The sequence below is a fragment of the Sycon ciliatum genome, chromosome 4, assembly GCF_964019385.1.
Source record: "Sycon ciliatum chromosome 4, ocSycCili1.1, whole genome shotgun sequence".
Classification (NCBI taxonomy): domain Eukaryota; kingdom Metazoa; phylum Porifera; class Calcarea; order Leucosolenida; family Sycettidae; genus Sycon; species Sycon ciliatum.
Window position 1 is genome coordinate 18,278,562 of NC_088646.1, and position 15,361 is coordinate 18,293,922.

A 15,361-nucleotide genomic window follows, 5' to 3' on the forward strand; every position below is an offset into this window, starting at 1 on the left:
ACACACTCTTCCCCTTTAAAGGGGAAGTTAAGGCAAAAATCAAAATTTCACCAGTTGTAGTCTTCGGGGTGCTGAGTCGAATGGTCGTGGTCCGAGGAAGCTGAGACGCTCCCTTCCTACTTGAGTCCCAATCGAACTCGTGCACTTCCACCGAAACTGGGTGACTGCGCCCTACGAGATGGGGATTTGTATGCAAAATGTCACTAAAGGCGCCATTTCGTTCTTATAAAAGCACGGATGACCGCGATTGGCCCATATGTTGTAGTCTTCTGGATGCTGAGTCGATTGGTTTTGGTCCGGAAAGGCTGCGATGCAGCGTTCCTCCTTTATTCCCAATCGAACGTGGTTGAACAAGCGGTCACGTGCTCCTGGGTGCCCAAATCACCTGGTCACCACGCCAGCAGGCGACAACTTTCACACCAAAGTTCAACTCGAGTGACAGGACTCCACCCGAAAAAGGTCAAACAGGCTAGTAAGTTGTACCCTGCAGGGCACGGTGACCAGGTGACTGGTGTACGCAGGAGCACGTGACCGCTTGTTCAACAATGTTCGATTGGGAATAAAGGAGGAACGCTGCATCGCAGCATTTTCGGACCAAAACCAGTCGACTCAGCGTCCGAAAGACTACAGCATAAGGGCCAATCGTGGTCATCCGTGCTTTTATAAGAACGAAATGGCGCCTTTAGTGACATTTTTATCCCCATCTCATAGGGCGCAGTCACCCAGTTTCGGTGGAAGTGCGCGAGTTCGATTGGGATTCAAGTAGGAAGGGAGCGTCTCAGCTTCCTCGGACCACGACCATTCGACTCAGCACCCCGAAGACTACTACTGGTGAAATTTTGATTTTGCCTTAACTTCCCCTTTAATTACTCCCTCCATGACCGTGTCGTCCGACTTAGCAATAGAGCGCTGCGTATTGTATTTTGCATGCCCCGCCTATCTGATGTGTCCCTTGTTATTGCCCGCTACCATATCATTCCCTTGTCTAAATGCTTTGCTTCACGGAAACGTATTTCATTGCGAAGAGCTGCGCTTCGGTTAGGCCTCGTCCAAATATGCTTGCGCATATTTCCGCATATTTTTGTGAGACAGTTCATTATGGCATATTGAGCGACAAAGGGAATATTGGAATGAAGCCAGCATATAATTCGAATATTCTGAAGAAAACGAGGACAAAACATTCATATTATGGACAAAATGCGTTCAGAAATGCCTTTTATGGATGAATTAGGAATAGTTGAGACGTTTGCTCCATTTCCCCATGGATGAACACTATCGCTACGGTTGGTGGGGACACACCCCAGCCATACTATTCCGCATGTGTTTTGATTTGCACCATAAGCATGATAGCCGTGAAGCCAGTGAATATTCCAAGGTTGTAATTTTACTGAAAAGATCTACACTTTCTGCTTATGTCGAGCATATTTTGGCATATTTTGGCATATCTTTTTGCATATCTTGCTAAGCCTTTGGCATATTATGGACGTTTTCCCTGATATGCGACGAGCATAATTATGCTCTTGTTTTTTAGCATATTTGGTCGAGGCCTAGCTTCGGTCCTCTGAGCTGTGCTGATGAGCTTTAGCAGAGCGAAACAGTTGCTGTCCACAGACTTGAGTATCATTCCCTTGTCTGTCAGGTACCAATTCAAGCTGTACGTTCTAACGTACCGTGCGCTTCATGATCTGGCTAGTGTCTTTGTTGCTAACTGTTTCTGTCTCCGCTCTAATTCTACCTGCACTAGTTCTCGCACCCGCTCTCAAGTGTCCTCTTCCCTTGCTCTTCCGACAGCCAAACGTCGCTATGGTTTATTTTCTGCCACTTTCCTTGGCTCTGACCGCTGGAACGCCCTCCCAGCCGAGGTCCACTCAAGTTCTTCCCTGCATACCTTCCGCAATTATGTTCTTCATTTCTTAGGGTACCCTGTCAAAAGGCCTTAGGCCTGTGGGGATTGCCCTATCAAAACTTTAATAATAATATAAATAATAATTGAACCTTCCGAGTTGGAAGGCTGTCGGTTAGCGCTACGGAGATGTGTTGAAGCTAGGTGTCAGGACGTCGAATGTCTCCGTACTTTGTCAGCTTTGTGCCTAGTTGTTGCACTTTCTGACTGTATAAGTATCTGGTTACAGTGATGGAGACTTACTCTTAACTCGTATCCATATGTCCTCTTCCTTTCTACAATAATAATATTATTATTATGAAAATGACCCAAAGGCAATATGTCTATCGAGGGGTTTTGTATTTGTGTTTGTATTTATGGATTCTCCACAGGCCTTAGCCTAAATCGAGGGAGTCTCCGTCAAGAGCTTATGAAGAAGAAGCTGAGGAGAAAAAGAAAAAATTGGAAATAGAATGATGCGGGATGGTAGTACTAATATAACACAGTGCTCTATGACATCGCTACTCTACGTGGAATGAAACCAGAGGGCTCATAACGGGTGATAGCAAAGTGTGTGCGGACAAGAGCGGTAAAACATTTGGGCTGGATACAGTACGAATGGCAGCCGGGAGGGAGTTCCATGTGGCAGTGGTGACAAAGAGAAAGGTGGCACGGGTGTGTGTGCTGGCTCTAGCAGGTGGGAGTAGATGTTGGGGGCGCCTGGCGCAGTTTGACACTGAGTAGCCTAGGTCCTCCAGGGTCGTCATCTGGCTATTGATAAGGTGGTGGAGCTCAAGAAGGCACTGAATGTGTCTTCACCATGCGAGGCTGGACCACTGGAGGTGCGCGAAAAGTGAGGCTTTCGGCTCCGTTTGAGGAGGGTACACGCCATACTGCCGCAGGATCACACGTGCCACTCTTGCCTGTAGCCGTTCAAGGGTAGTAGCCTGAGCACTGGAGAGTTGAAATTGCCAGAGGGATGAGGCGTATTCAACCACAGGTCGAACATATCCAGTGTACAAGCGGCTTGCTACGGCTGGGGTGATACGCTTGGTGATGTGGATCAGCAGGACCCTCGCTGGCGGAACTTTGTCGGGATGGTGGCGACGTGGCTGGTGAAGTCGAGGTTAGACTTAGAGACTTAGAGTCCAACATGACTCCAAGATGTCGGTGAGTCGTTACATCAGACACGTCGTCTCCCTGCATTCCCAGGTGCGGAGTCGGATGAGTAGGGTGGGCACGTTCTGCACGACTTCTAGGAGAGAACTGCATGGTGGAAGACTTCGAAGGGTTGAAGCACCCTCCGACTGAATCAGCCCACTGCAGAACGCCATCAGTGGCGGCCTGGAGGGGGTGGACCATTTGTTGTTGGTTAGGTCCTCCGGCTGCTCTCCCAAGAGTAGTGTCATCGGCAAACAAGAGCACATCAGCAGTGACATCAGACGATATGGTGCTAGGAAGGGCATGAACGGGAATGAAAAGAATGGGGCCAAGGTGAGATCACTGGGGAACACCTGCAAGAAACTGGGTGGGTCGGCGACTTGGCAGAGAGAACTTTGACACAGAAGGAACGGTCTCTGAGGTACTAGTAGTCAGTGGTCAGGTAGTTGGTGAACCAAGAAACGGCTTCAGGGGATATGAATCTGATTGTAGCGAGCTGACGGAGAAGAACAGTGTGCGGTACCTTGTCCAACGCTTTCGCGAAATCCAAGAACAGAGCGTGGTAGTCAGTGCGCTTGTCGAGTGCTTTAGCCACTCTTGAAGACAGGACAATTAGCTGATCGAGTGTCGACTTGCAGGAGACAAAGCCATACTGGTGGTCGGTAATTAATCCCTGCCTATTGAGGAAGTTGGTGAGGTGCTCGGCGATGATGGCGTCCAGAACCTTAGCTATGGCCGGCAGCAGGGAGATAGGCCTGTAGCTAGCTGGCTCCGCAGGTTTGCCGTCCTCTTTGTAGATACTAGTACTAGTACTAGTAGGTATGAATGTAGCCAACTTTTTTTTAGGGTTCATTTGATTGATGATCATTTGATTGAAAGAACAGTACTACTATTAGTACCGGTATGTACAAAGAACTAATTACTTCGAGGAGGGCAGGGCTTTAGGGGAGGTACCATGTTGGTAAGTTACAGTATCCACGTAATGGCAATGTACCCATGGTAACTGAGTTGCTGTCCTCGACTAGCTGCCACGGCCCAAGGAACACAAACGGGAGTAATAAAGTCATAAGTCAACTGCGCGAGTAAAACTAAAAGAGAATTCCCGTATGTCACTTGATTAACGATCGATCGATTGTCGCCTTGGATTCGACCAATGACAGATCAGAAAATTAATAATAATAATTGCGCGGGCTGGAAAGCACGGTCCTGCCTGCTCAAAGCCCAGGACAGGTGGATCAGGCGTTTAGCCTATCGAGGGGGTCTCCATTTCTGTACAGTTAGAATGAGAATACTGTTACATGTACCAAGAGTACAATCATGTACATGTACATAACCACCCGTTTACCCACCGGTGATGTACTCTTGCATGTACTGAAGTATAAGAATACAAAATGAGCAGAGAAGGAGAAATAACACGACGAACAGGACAACTGGGAAGGAATTATAGGGCATTTGATATTCACTGAAGTGAGCAGATCAATGAGGAAAACAAGGACTATCACTATCAGTGCCTTTGCAGTTGAATTGACATAATAATTACATGTACATGTACATGTATAATACTCAGTCATGAATCGTACTTTTGTAGTGAAAACTAAAGAGGGCCTAGCGATACACTTCAGACTAGGGAGTCGTAAAAGCCGACTCCCTGCTTCAGACTAGATGGCACATTCACAACTACTCTTACCGAAAAATACATGGACGGCGTCTAATACTACAGGTGGAATCCTGATAATTCGAACCTCCAAATGCCAGCAAAAAAAACTTCTAATTACCCGGACATTCTAATTATCCAAACATGAACCCACAACACAATATGTATATGACTGTACATGTATGTCAAAATGCTCCCATGCCATCGTCACACAGAGTTGCGCTATGGACCTTAGACACAGATTTCACGGATACTGAACTGACCAGCACAGCCCGCTCATGCAAACTGAACTGACCAGTATAATACTGTACAGTGAACTTCGAATTACATGTACACTTTGCTAACTTCGAATTATCAGCACAAATCCCACACATTTTCTATGTACATGTAAGTGGAATCCGTGGAACTTCGAATTAATCGGACATGTCCGGTTCGAGGTTCGAATTATCAGAAAAATTTATGTGGGAATCGTATTGACAGAAATCGGTCCTATTTTTTCAACACCCCTCTACCCCGTGCTTATATTGGAGATCGCGCTTATATTGGAGACCGTGCATATATTTTTTCAACCTGCATCCATACAGAGCAAGAAGAGCAAGAAGAAATACATGCTACTGTAGATATCATGCATGCAGCATTGATTTCCACCAAGACCGTGCTAATAATAGAGACTGTGCTTATAACGTTTCGAAAGGTGCTCACAGTGTGCTAGTCACACATTGTAGAGACTGTGCTAGTAATCAGGGAGTAGTACAATACCGGTATTGTACTACTCCCTGATTACTAGTGCTATTTTTTTGTAGTAATGGAGACCAGTGCAGTGCTTATTGTACAAAAATACTAATAGAGAATATACGGTATCAGGATTCCACCTGTATTACCAAGAGATGTTTATCAGGGAGTCGTAAAATACCATAATATATTTTGGTATTTTACGACTCCCGGGATCCCTGATGTTTTTCTACTCAGTCGTCTCTAACCTGTACGCGCGGTTTCTTGTCCATCCTGCCACCAGCACGCATGCGCACAGACTACGTGTTCAGTGCATGCACTGTACGGGTTATGTACTCTTGACTGTACGTATACGTATACACTGTGCTGAGTGTGCAGCATGCACCCTCGCATACTACAAAAGTACAATGTAGTACATGTACGTGCCATGCCATAATGTGCCATGATCCAGAGTCTGTCTGTGCATCTTCGAGTCATCATGGTCATAGACTAGTCATACTGTACTAGTAGTAGTAGTATACTGTACATCTACTCAAGTCGCACTGGACTGAACTATGAAAGTATGATCTAAGGGTGCGTTCTTAAATTCTCTAGCTTCTAGGAGAAGAAGAAAAGAGAAGTCGAAGAAACTGGGATTCTTCAAGAACGGGTCTCGAAGAATTCGGAGATATTTTGCAGATGTCAAGCAAAATGAAGCGCCAAAGGGGCCGCGATCTTGAGTGCCGCGAATATAGTATGCGATGTGCGTATGCGAAAAGGGAAATGCGTACACTCATGATCAACACGTGGCTTTTAGCCTAGTTCGCATGCGCTGATCCCAAACCGCGGGAATCTCCAAGTTTCAACCACCTCTGAAGCTTGGAGAGCTTGGAGAGCTTTGGAGAGCCTCCTAAAATTCGGAGAGGATATAAGAACAGCTCTCGAACTTTTCGGAGAGTCTCCAACTTTTCCGAGAGGATTTAAGAACGCACCCTATGAGTATGACAGTATTGACACATTTATGAGAACTATTACAGTAAAGTCAAACTCAAGTAAAGACTAAAGTAAAGCCACGTTGCATGCCACAGTTGTCTGTTTATGTAGAAGTAGATCTAACTCTCACTTCTCAGCCTGAGTGTAGATTCTACGTGACGGCTTTCAGCTTTGTTAGGCGCTTAATAATAGGCGCGTGGAGTGAGAATATTGAGGGTTTCCGCACAACTCTGATACTCATCTAAACAAAGACATAAGTATGACTGTGCTGCTCTGCCCACCACTGACAGCCTGGCTGAAGTCGAGAGTGGTACATGACATTGTATTGGTAGTCTGTGCACAGACTCAGTGCAAGTGCCATACGCAGCCAAATGTATTGTCAGTCCAGCAGGACACCGTGACAACACACGCGGGAAGAGCCAGTAGGCCCAGTATACTGCATGCAGTAAATCTACTCGGATCGTACGACTACGAGTACAGAGTCACCGCAGGTACACTAAAATAGTAAAAACTGATGTTGAAATCACAAGGCCAGCGTCGTCCTTTTCACCACCCAGACTTGTTGATCTGCAGCTGATCATGAGTCTGTAGTTCAGAATCAGCCGTTCACTGCATGCACCCTTGACTTTGTCGTTTGGCTCTTGCTGAGGAGAATACAACGTTGCTTGTTGCAGGTAAGTACTACTACAGATGGTTGGCATTTCTCTTCTCGCCTGTGGATGTTAGCCTCACATGCTGTCTTTGCGTTGCCTGTACTGCTGCGTATGGGCGTCATGTTGCAGACTTTTGCCCTTTGGCTTTCCCTGGTGTGACTTCAATCTTGTCTTGTCATACGGTACAGGAATAACTGTCGACACGCGGGAGGGTGAAATCCTAGCTTTTGCGGATCATTCCAGGGAGCGTTGACGTACGTGTCGGTGAGTGTCTTCATGGATATTCCTCTATGATCTCTGTTGGCTGTGGTGAGTTGCAGGATTTCGACCAAGGCTAAGGTGCTGCTAGTAGTGCTACATCTTCTCACAATCTCATACCTATCTCAGTGGCTCCACGTCACTGTTTTTCTCTCATTATCCGCGTGCAGCTGATTTGCTTGATGCATGTTTGAGCTGGCTCCGGCTGGTGCAGTACTTTCTCGACTTTGAAGCTGAGCCAGCCAAGAACCTTTCAGAGCTGGACTGTGATGCAAGTGTCCGTCACCGGCCTTGCTGCCGCCCGCCATCTTGGGCATTTGACCGAAGCTGGACTGACTCCCACTCACTCAGGACTGGAGTGGTGGGATTGGAGAAAGCGGGCTGTGGCGTCCGCCCTTCCTCCCCGAGCTTTGTATGATCGGAGTCGGATGCTGTATCACTATGCCGTTGGCAGAGTGCAGTGTAGCCCGGCTGCATATCTCCGACTAGTCATCTTACACTTCATCATGTTGTAGTCACAGCGCGTATGCTCACAGAGGTTGGTTTGCGTTTGCGAGACTCCGCTCACGGTTCTGCGCATAGATCTACATACCTTCGACAACGTCTGTGCGCGTGACCACTCAGGCGTTTCTGTGGTTCGCGCGTCGCTGTACACCATGCATGGCACACTCCAGCCGCATACTTGCCACAGGTGAACTGGATAGCTGCTACCGTTCTTTGCACAGTTGCACCTGCACTGCTGTAGTCGATACATGTAGTTCGCTTCTCCTACAACCGGCGGTTATGCCTCGTTGCAGAAGTGCATCTTACTACATACTCATCATGATTTAAAGCGGGAGCTCAGCCACACAGCAGCGCAGCGGCTCAACGAGGCTATGCAATGCAATACGATGGACCGATGATGGTTGAGCAGCGGCTTGAGGGACTATTCTAATCTGGTAGTTTGCGATTACACGTCAGTGGCACCGCCAACAAAAGTCATTGCATCACGCGCATGCACCAGCAGCAGCATGCGAGCCGGGCTGAGTCCATGATCTGCATTTGTGATGCGCGCGCTTCCACGGATTATGCTGGCAGAAAATCGGGAATAATCAGCGTGCGCAGTGTTTTATGCGGGCATAGCCGGCCGTCTTTCGCGGAGTAATTGATGAATTTTTTTGAGGTGCTAGCATTCAACTGGCTATTTCGATGGAAAACAGCCACAATTAGCGTCAGGGCATCGCCATGGCCACGACCCAGGCTCGTACGCATTCATCTATAGTAAATGTGGCTCAGCCGCTGTAATCTAAAAATCGCAACAAATGCAAAGAAGGATTTTCGGTATCACCGTGGATTCATGTACGCATGCACTGCTGCATCAGTGGCCAAACATACGATTCCGACACAAACGAGAACAAGAATTATTGCGAGTATAAAACATGCAGGGAAATCAGTAAAAGAATGGAAAAGTGCTCAACAGAAGTGCAAATTCGTGTGCACATGATGCACACGCCTAGCCATGTGCTAGTACACAGACTACTACTGGAGACTGTAGGACACTGTGTCTCACATGCCGTGTACTTGCCCAAAGAAAACCACTTCTCGGCTCTTTCAGCCGGGAAGGCACGTGCTCGATAATTGCCGCAGACAGAACCTGGTCAGGCCATGTGGTTCTGGTGCACAATATCTGCATGCTAGCTTGCACACACACACACACACACACACACACACACACACACACACACTCACACACACACACACACCATTTGATGCCCGTTGCCAGAGGCGATGATAGCAATGCTACAGCAGAAGCCATAGCAACTATGTTACTTGTGCTGGGTTGGCACCATTCAACAGCTTGCAAGGCTGAAGAATTGACCGCCACTATTCAGCCTGGTCTACACCACACTGTCCCCTTGGAAAAACGCGATTCCGCGGCCGCGGCAAATTTCGCAGAAGTTGCCATCATCCGCGGAAATCACGGAATCCACACTTTTGCCCGCGGAATCTGAATTTTTTTAGGGAAAATTACTAAAATTACTACTCAGAAAGCAGCAGAAAAACTACTTTGTGATCTGTTTGAGCACATTTCTCTTGCCAGTGCAGGTCTCTCCATGATTCTTCACTCGTATTCAGTTTGTGACTGCAAAGGATAGTATGAAAAGTACTCCTTCATGCGACTAGTTTTCATATCCTCTACGAGGAGGGTGAAAAACGTGCAGAAAATGTCGCAGATTTTTGATTTTACCGCAGAAAACCCCCCTTTTCCCCGCAGAATTTGCCGCGGAATTTTGAATTCTTCGCCGCGTTTTTCCAAAGGGACAGACCACACAGCTATGAAGTGGCTTTTTTCTGGCCAGTGAATCCCTACTTTTTGGTCTTTTTCATTTTTTCACGCATACACATCACACCACATACTCCGGCATACACTGGCTGTTGGTAACCACCCAGGAGAATGAAAGAAAAGTCAGGAGTCTGAGAAAGAGAAGAAAGACATGTGTGAGTCACACACACACGCGCGCGCGCACGCACACACATACAGCATAGCGCACCGCGTCCAGCATACAGGCACTATCAACTTCTAGAAGGAGAAACCACTACAGTCCATTCATAAAAAGATGGGCTCTGGCTCTGGCGAGCTCCCGTATTTGGCGATTTTTCGTGATTTCATCGTACACAGTGCAGTGCTGCGAAATTTGAAATTTGAAAAAGGGTCCAAAAAGGGTACCTGAACTGGGGTTCGAACCGCACAATGCACGTTTGCAGGTGGGGTCAAACGGCCTGGATTTTTATGGTTTTTCCCAATTCAGTGCTGTCGGGGCAAAACCTGGCCGAAATTCTATTCTTGTTATGGCTTGCTTTTTGGACAAAAAAACTTCAGAAACATAATTGGAAGAGGATTCCATAGGGGATTGCAGAAAAAAATTCTAAAAAAACTCAAAGTTTGACCCATTTATGGCCAAAAGCTAGAAGTCCATCTTTTTCTGAATGGACTGTAACTTGCTACCAATGTGTGCGAGTATCTCATTTTGTTGCTCTGGGAAATTTGATGTTTTGAGTCATTACCGTCATGTATTGCTCAAATAGCCTCTTCTTTCTGGCTGCAGCAAATTACTTTGTTTTATCTTGCTGTGCCCTTTTCTTGCAGTTTATGCCATTAGTGCACAGTCACCATCTCGAGCAGTACGAGTATGTCAGACACAACAGTAGCAATGAGTGACACCAGCACGGGAGAAGCAAGACCGTCACAGGCGGAAGCCGAATCGAGCGCAGCTGCGAGCGCCGAGTCCGAAGTTTCAGCTTCCACTGCTGCCAATGCCAAGTCGGAAGTTGCCGCAGCTAGCCAGTCCCCTAGCACGAGTCCGAGACCGCAACCAGAATCCCCGGCAAGTGCACCCGCGAGCAGACCAACCCCGAAGCACACAAACAGCCGATCGTCGAGAACTGCAGCTTCATCAAGCCCTACTAACCGCAGGTGAGTACTGCACACAGTACAATTTAAAAGATGACTCTTCCACGCTATACCTGTGTACATTTTAAGATGTACACATTGAGCAACCACCTGCCCTTTGTGCCTTGAGTTGGTGTACACACCTGACTTTTTGGTGTGCAAATCCATGCAAGAGTGTTTTGTGCACTCACACGAATAGACGTTGAAGCAGACTCTACAGGCTGAGTTGCCAATTGCTTGCAAAAGTGTTCGATACCGCGAGGGCAGAGCCAAATTACACCAGTCTATGACTTGAACACGGTAATCTTTCTGCTGTTGCTCTGAGTTTCATGGTTTTATTCATCAATCTTCAGACAACGCTGAGACATTGTTGTCTGCAGATTGATGAATAACCATGCCGGATACTTGGAGTAACAGCATAAAGATGACCTTGTTCTATAGGCTGTCGAAGTGCCGACGTCACGCTGCCTGAAAACTCGTAGTTACACGTAGTTACAAGGCCAAGTGGTGACAAACAAAAGTCGCGTCACCTGCACTTGTCGTATTTCCAACGGTCACGGCATCCCTTTGACTGGGGCGCGCTGGTGCAAGATCGCAACTTCAAATTTTGTTTTACTTCAAGAAGTTTCTCCTTCGCTCTCAAGCCACGTTCAGTGTTTTCCTGCTGAGTGTTCACCAGCACCTGAGAGATAGGAGTTCTGATTTTCGCTTGCCCCTAGACAAGGAAACGAGCCCAGAGTTGGTTGGTCTCAGAATTAAAAGAAATCAACGATCGCTGCGATAGAAATAACAGAGACACCCATCATTGCTTCTTGGCCGGCGACTACATGTAAATCCGAACGACAGTACAGACGCAGCAATGGCCAAGCACAAAATCAGTTACGGCTTCTCCTTCTCTACAAAGCGAAAACTACAAACTCGGCGACAAGTAGCAGTTTATTTGAAATAAATAGTCTCGCTCGAGCGCTCCTCAGTCAAAATGATGCTATAGCTGTGTTCATTGCATGCTGCTGGCACTGGAAACGCGACAAGTGCAGGCGACGCGACTTTTGTTTGTCACCACTTGGCCAAGTAACTACGCGTTGTCAAGAAGCTGTGACGTCAGACTTCGACGGCCTATTGCAGACTTGTGTCAAGAAGGCTCTACTGATTTTATCATAACTAATGTTCTGATATGTCGAGGAGATTCACACAGTTCAGGATGTGTATTTACCCAGGCCAGTCCCCCCCCCCCCCTCTCTCTCTCTCTATCTATCTCTATCTCCCCCCCCCCCCTCCCTCTCTCTCTCTCTCTCTCTCACTCTCACTCTCCCCCCCCCCCCCATGTGGGTCATGGGTGCATTGCAGTGTTAGCAGCAGTTTTGGCACTGAGTGATATCATTCTACCTACCCTGCACGTTCTGACATACTTCAGGTTGCGCACGGAGCTGACAGATATGCTCACTGACCCGCCACCAAACTGCAGGTAGGTGATCGTTGCAAGTCACTGCATCTCCTACATTACATAAATGCTGACAACCTGTCCGCAGATTGAGTATTTCGCTCCTGCTCTTGTAGCAGTTGAGCACTCTTGCGTGGGGTAGTGCCTTTGCTGTTTGCTTTATGCAGAGCTCACTGACTTGTCAGTTTGAGCACTCTGGCAAGGTACGTTCGGGCCTGATTGGAAATTTTTATTTCCATTGCTATCAGGTTCGGCCTCATTTCCTCTGTGCTGCGCTGACGAGTCCACAAAGGACGAAACAGTTCTGTCCGCAGATTGAGTAAATGCTGTTGGTCTGTGCTCCAGCATACAATTATCTTGTCACGTGGCACACACATACTTGATCATGCTCATCAAACCAGTGTGTAGGAGCTGGTACGGAGGTGTTCTTGTGATTGTTTGACTGCATACACTTGTTTTGATTGCAGTGCATCCTTGTTTGGTGAGAGAGTGGATCATTGGCTGGCCACGATCATGGGACCGCCTGGGTCTGTGTACGAAGGCGGCGTCTTCTTTCTCAACATCCTGTTCCCGAGCAACTATCCATTCGAACCGCCGAAGGTATGGTTCACCATAATCTGTGCTGAGCAGGGAGTGGTGTAAACCTAGGAGAGGGCATGCCACTGATTTCCAAGGATCCTGTTTGACACAGCTCGACACCCGTGTTATTTTACTGCTCAGTACTTCTCAAGGCACAAATCACAAAAAAACCCATCTGGGAGCCGGCTCTCCATAACCTTTTCTTAGAACTTTTGGTCAGTGCTAGGTAATCACCCTGTAGGGTGTACTGATCGCTCAAATAGAGCAAAACAGTAGTGGATGTGAGGCGCACATCATCCAAGCTTCTGCATGCCGTGTTCTCTACCAGGTTTATAAAACTTCCTGGTTGTGGGTATTTGTTGTGTCCTGTTGGTGTGGAGTTTCATGTTCTTCTTGTCCGCCTTTGATATTCCAACCTGATCATTTTCCCTGGCGTAGCTTTGTCAACGTAGTTTGCTCAAACTTCCTGCAAATGGTTTATTGTTTCACGAGCTATCCTTCTGTAAGTTCATTTTCAGGACTTGTTGGACTCGATCATCACTAAGCTTTCCCTAATGTACACGTGGTGACAAAAATATGTCCCATTTGCGAGTACGTGTATTGCAGCTGTTGAGTTTTGTGTGTATCTTCTATGCTGGATTTGAATTACAGGTGACCTTCAAGACACGAATTTACCATTGCAACATCAACAGTCAGGTATGGGGACATAGCCAGCATGCCAGCATGATAATTATTGCCTTGTTTGCCTATATTCGTTCAGTGTGTTAGCTGATGTAGGGTTTTCCGGGTGTTAGCGGCCGTCGTGAGTTCCCTTCGGGAACGGACAGAATAATTTATTTTTATTTTTTAGCTGATGTACTATATTTTGGCCCCATGTGTTACCGTCATGTGTGTGTTTTCCCGCACCCCAAACCTAGCCTTGTCCTTCCCTTGCTGTACACATGCACAGGGTGAGATTTGCTTGGATATCCTGAAGGACAACTGGAGTCCGGCCATGACTGTCAGCAAAGTCTTGCTGTCCATCACGTCTCTGCTTGCCGACTGCAATCCGAGCGACCCGCTCGTTGCCAACATTGCTAAACAGTTCACTACGGATCGAAGTAGTCACGATCGCACGGCTCGTGACTGGACTCGTCGTTTTGCAAGATAGCCATGTCGACCACCGCCTGCTCATCTAAAAAAAGTCGTCACTGTCAGTACTAGTTCCGTTGTGTCATACAGTAGCGTGTATTTATTCATCCACTTCCACCCTTCTTTGCTTTTTTAACTGCTCAGTCCTGGATCCGCTGTGATCCCTTTTTGCTACTCCATCATATGTATGCCGCGTCACAGTACTGAAGGCCGAGCTATCCTCTATTGGTAATAATATATTTCTAGCTGCTGTGCGGCGGCGCTCAAGTTGCGAATACTGCCTTCCACATGATCCACCCACCTGCCCCGTAACCGCGGGTCAGAGTTGCTTGATTGGTCGAGTCAGGAACTGCCTTGACATGAGTGCTGCCTCTCACGTAACTCTCACGTAACCGCCACGTGTTGTCTTGAATTCAATACATGTACAAACATCGTAATTATGTACCGTAACTGTACACATATTCATGCCACCATAGTTTCAGCTTTAGGCAGTTTCCTGCGGCTACATAATTGCTGGTTTTAATTTTAGAATGCTCAGCGCAGCAGCTATCCCGTTTTATCTGCCTCTTTCCGCGTGCTGCTGCTGCTGCCGCTGCTGCTACCACTTACAGCTAGATGTGCTGCTGCATTCCCTTCTCCTGTGGTTCTCTTGCCGCATACGACACATAGACCATAGTGCTGGTTTTTCAGTACCTTAAACTTCTCTTCTTTATACTACCGATACTGGGTACATGTCCGGTGTACGCCTCTCACTTTCTTTCCTATCACATGTGCAGTGTGTGAGCATGCCGCCTTGCTGTGTCTCGGTTTCATACCAGCCGGCATGGCGTGTACTCGTACAGGAGTGGTAATATGCGTACGGCAGTCATGCGTCAGAGTGTGCCGGTGGTGTTGTGCCCATGCATGCGCATCCAGGACCGATACCGGGCTAGTAGCTGAAGGTTGCAAGATCCATCATCACTGTTGGGACTCTGAACAGTCCACCAGACCTTCATTTCATCCTGTGTCTTGCCACTATCTACCAAAAGTTGTTGTCCCAGATTCGCCAGATAAGAATACGATGCGCTAGCGATATAGCCCGAGGGCGCCTAGGGCATAGAGCGCTACGACTACGAGTAGAGCATGCATGTTCTGCGCGCCTCCTTGTCTTGATCCTGAATCCCTGAAATCGTGATGCCGCGAAGGCCGAAGGGTGCACTACCGGTACCGCGTAGACTACCGGTACGCGGTTCCGATCCGGTATGCCGTCTACGCGCCTATCGCGGGGCGCACATAACAAAAAAACGCGAAAACTCAACGAAAGCCATCAGCGTTGGCATGGTGAACATGGTGATCAAGAGTAGCGTCCTTTGCGCGTCCCAGCCCATGGCCCATTTGCACTCTTCGAACTTCATGCATGCCATGGGCCGTGGATATAATCGATACTGCACTGCACATGCCAGATTCAAAGCTGACCGTATTCATGGTA

At 47.6% G+C, this 15,361-nt stretch overlaps 1 protein-coding gene across 1 annotated transcript; it reads left to right on the forward strand.

Moving 5' to 3' along the window:
• The first annotated feature begins 6,925 nt into the window (after positions 1-6,925).
• LOC135814803 (uncharacterized) lies at positions 6,926-14,645 on the forward strand. The gene is made up of 7 exons (XM_065327978.1): positions 6,926-7,075; positions 7,243-7,318; positions 10,440-10,766; positions 12,157-12,207; positions 12,651-12,783; positions 13,414-13,458; positions 13,712-14,645. Exons 3-7 carry the CDS (start codon positions 10,483-10,485, stop codon positions 13,910-13,912), a joined length of 714 nt encoding a protein of 237 aa, XP_065184050.1. The 5' UTR covers positions 6,926-7,075; positions 7,243-7,318; positions 10,440-10,482; the 3' UTR covers positions 13,913-14,645.
• Positions 14,646-15,361: the final 716 nt, after the last annotated feature.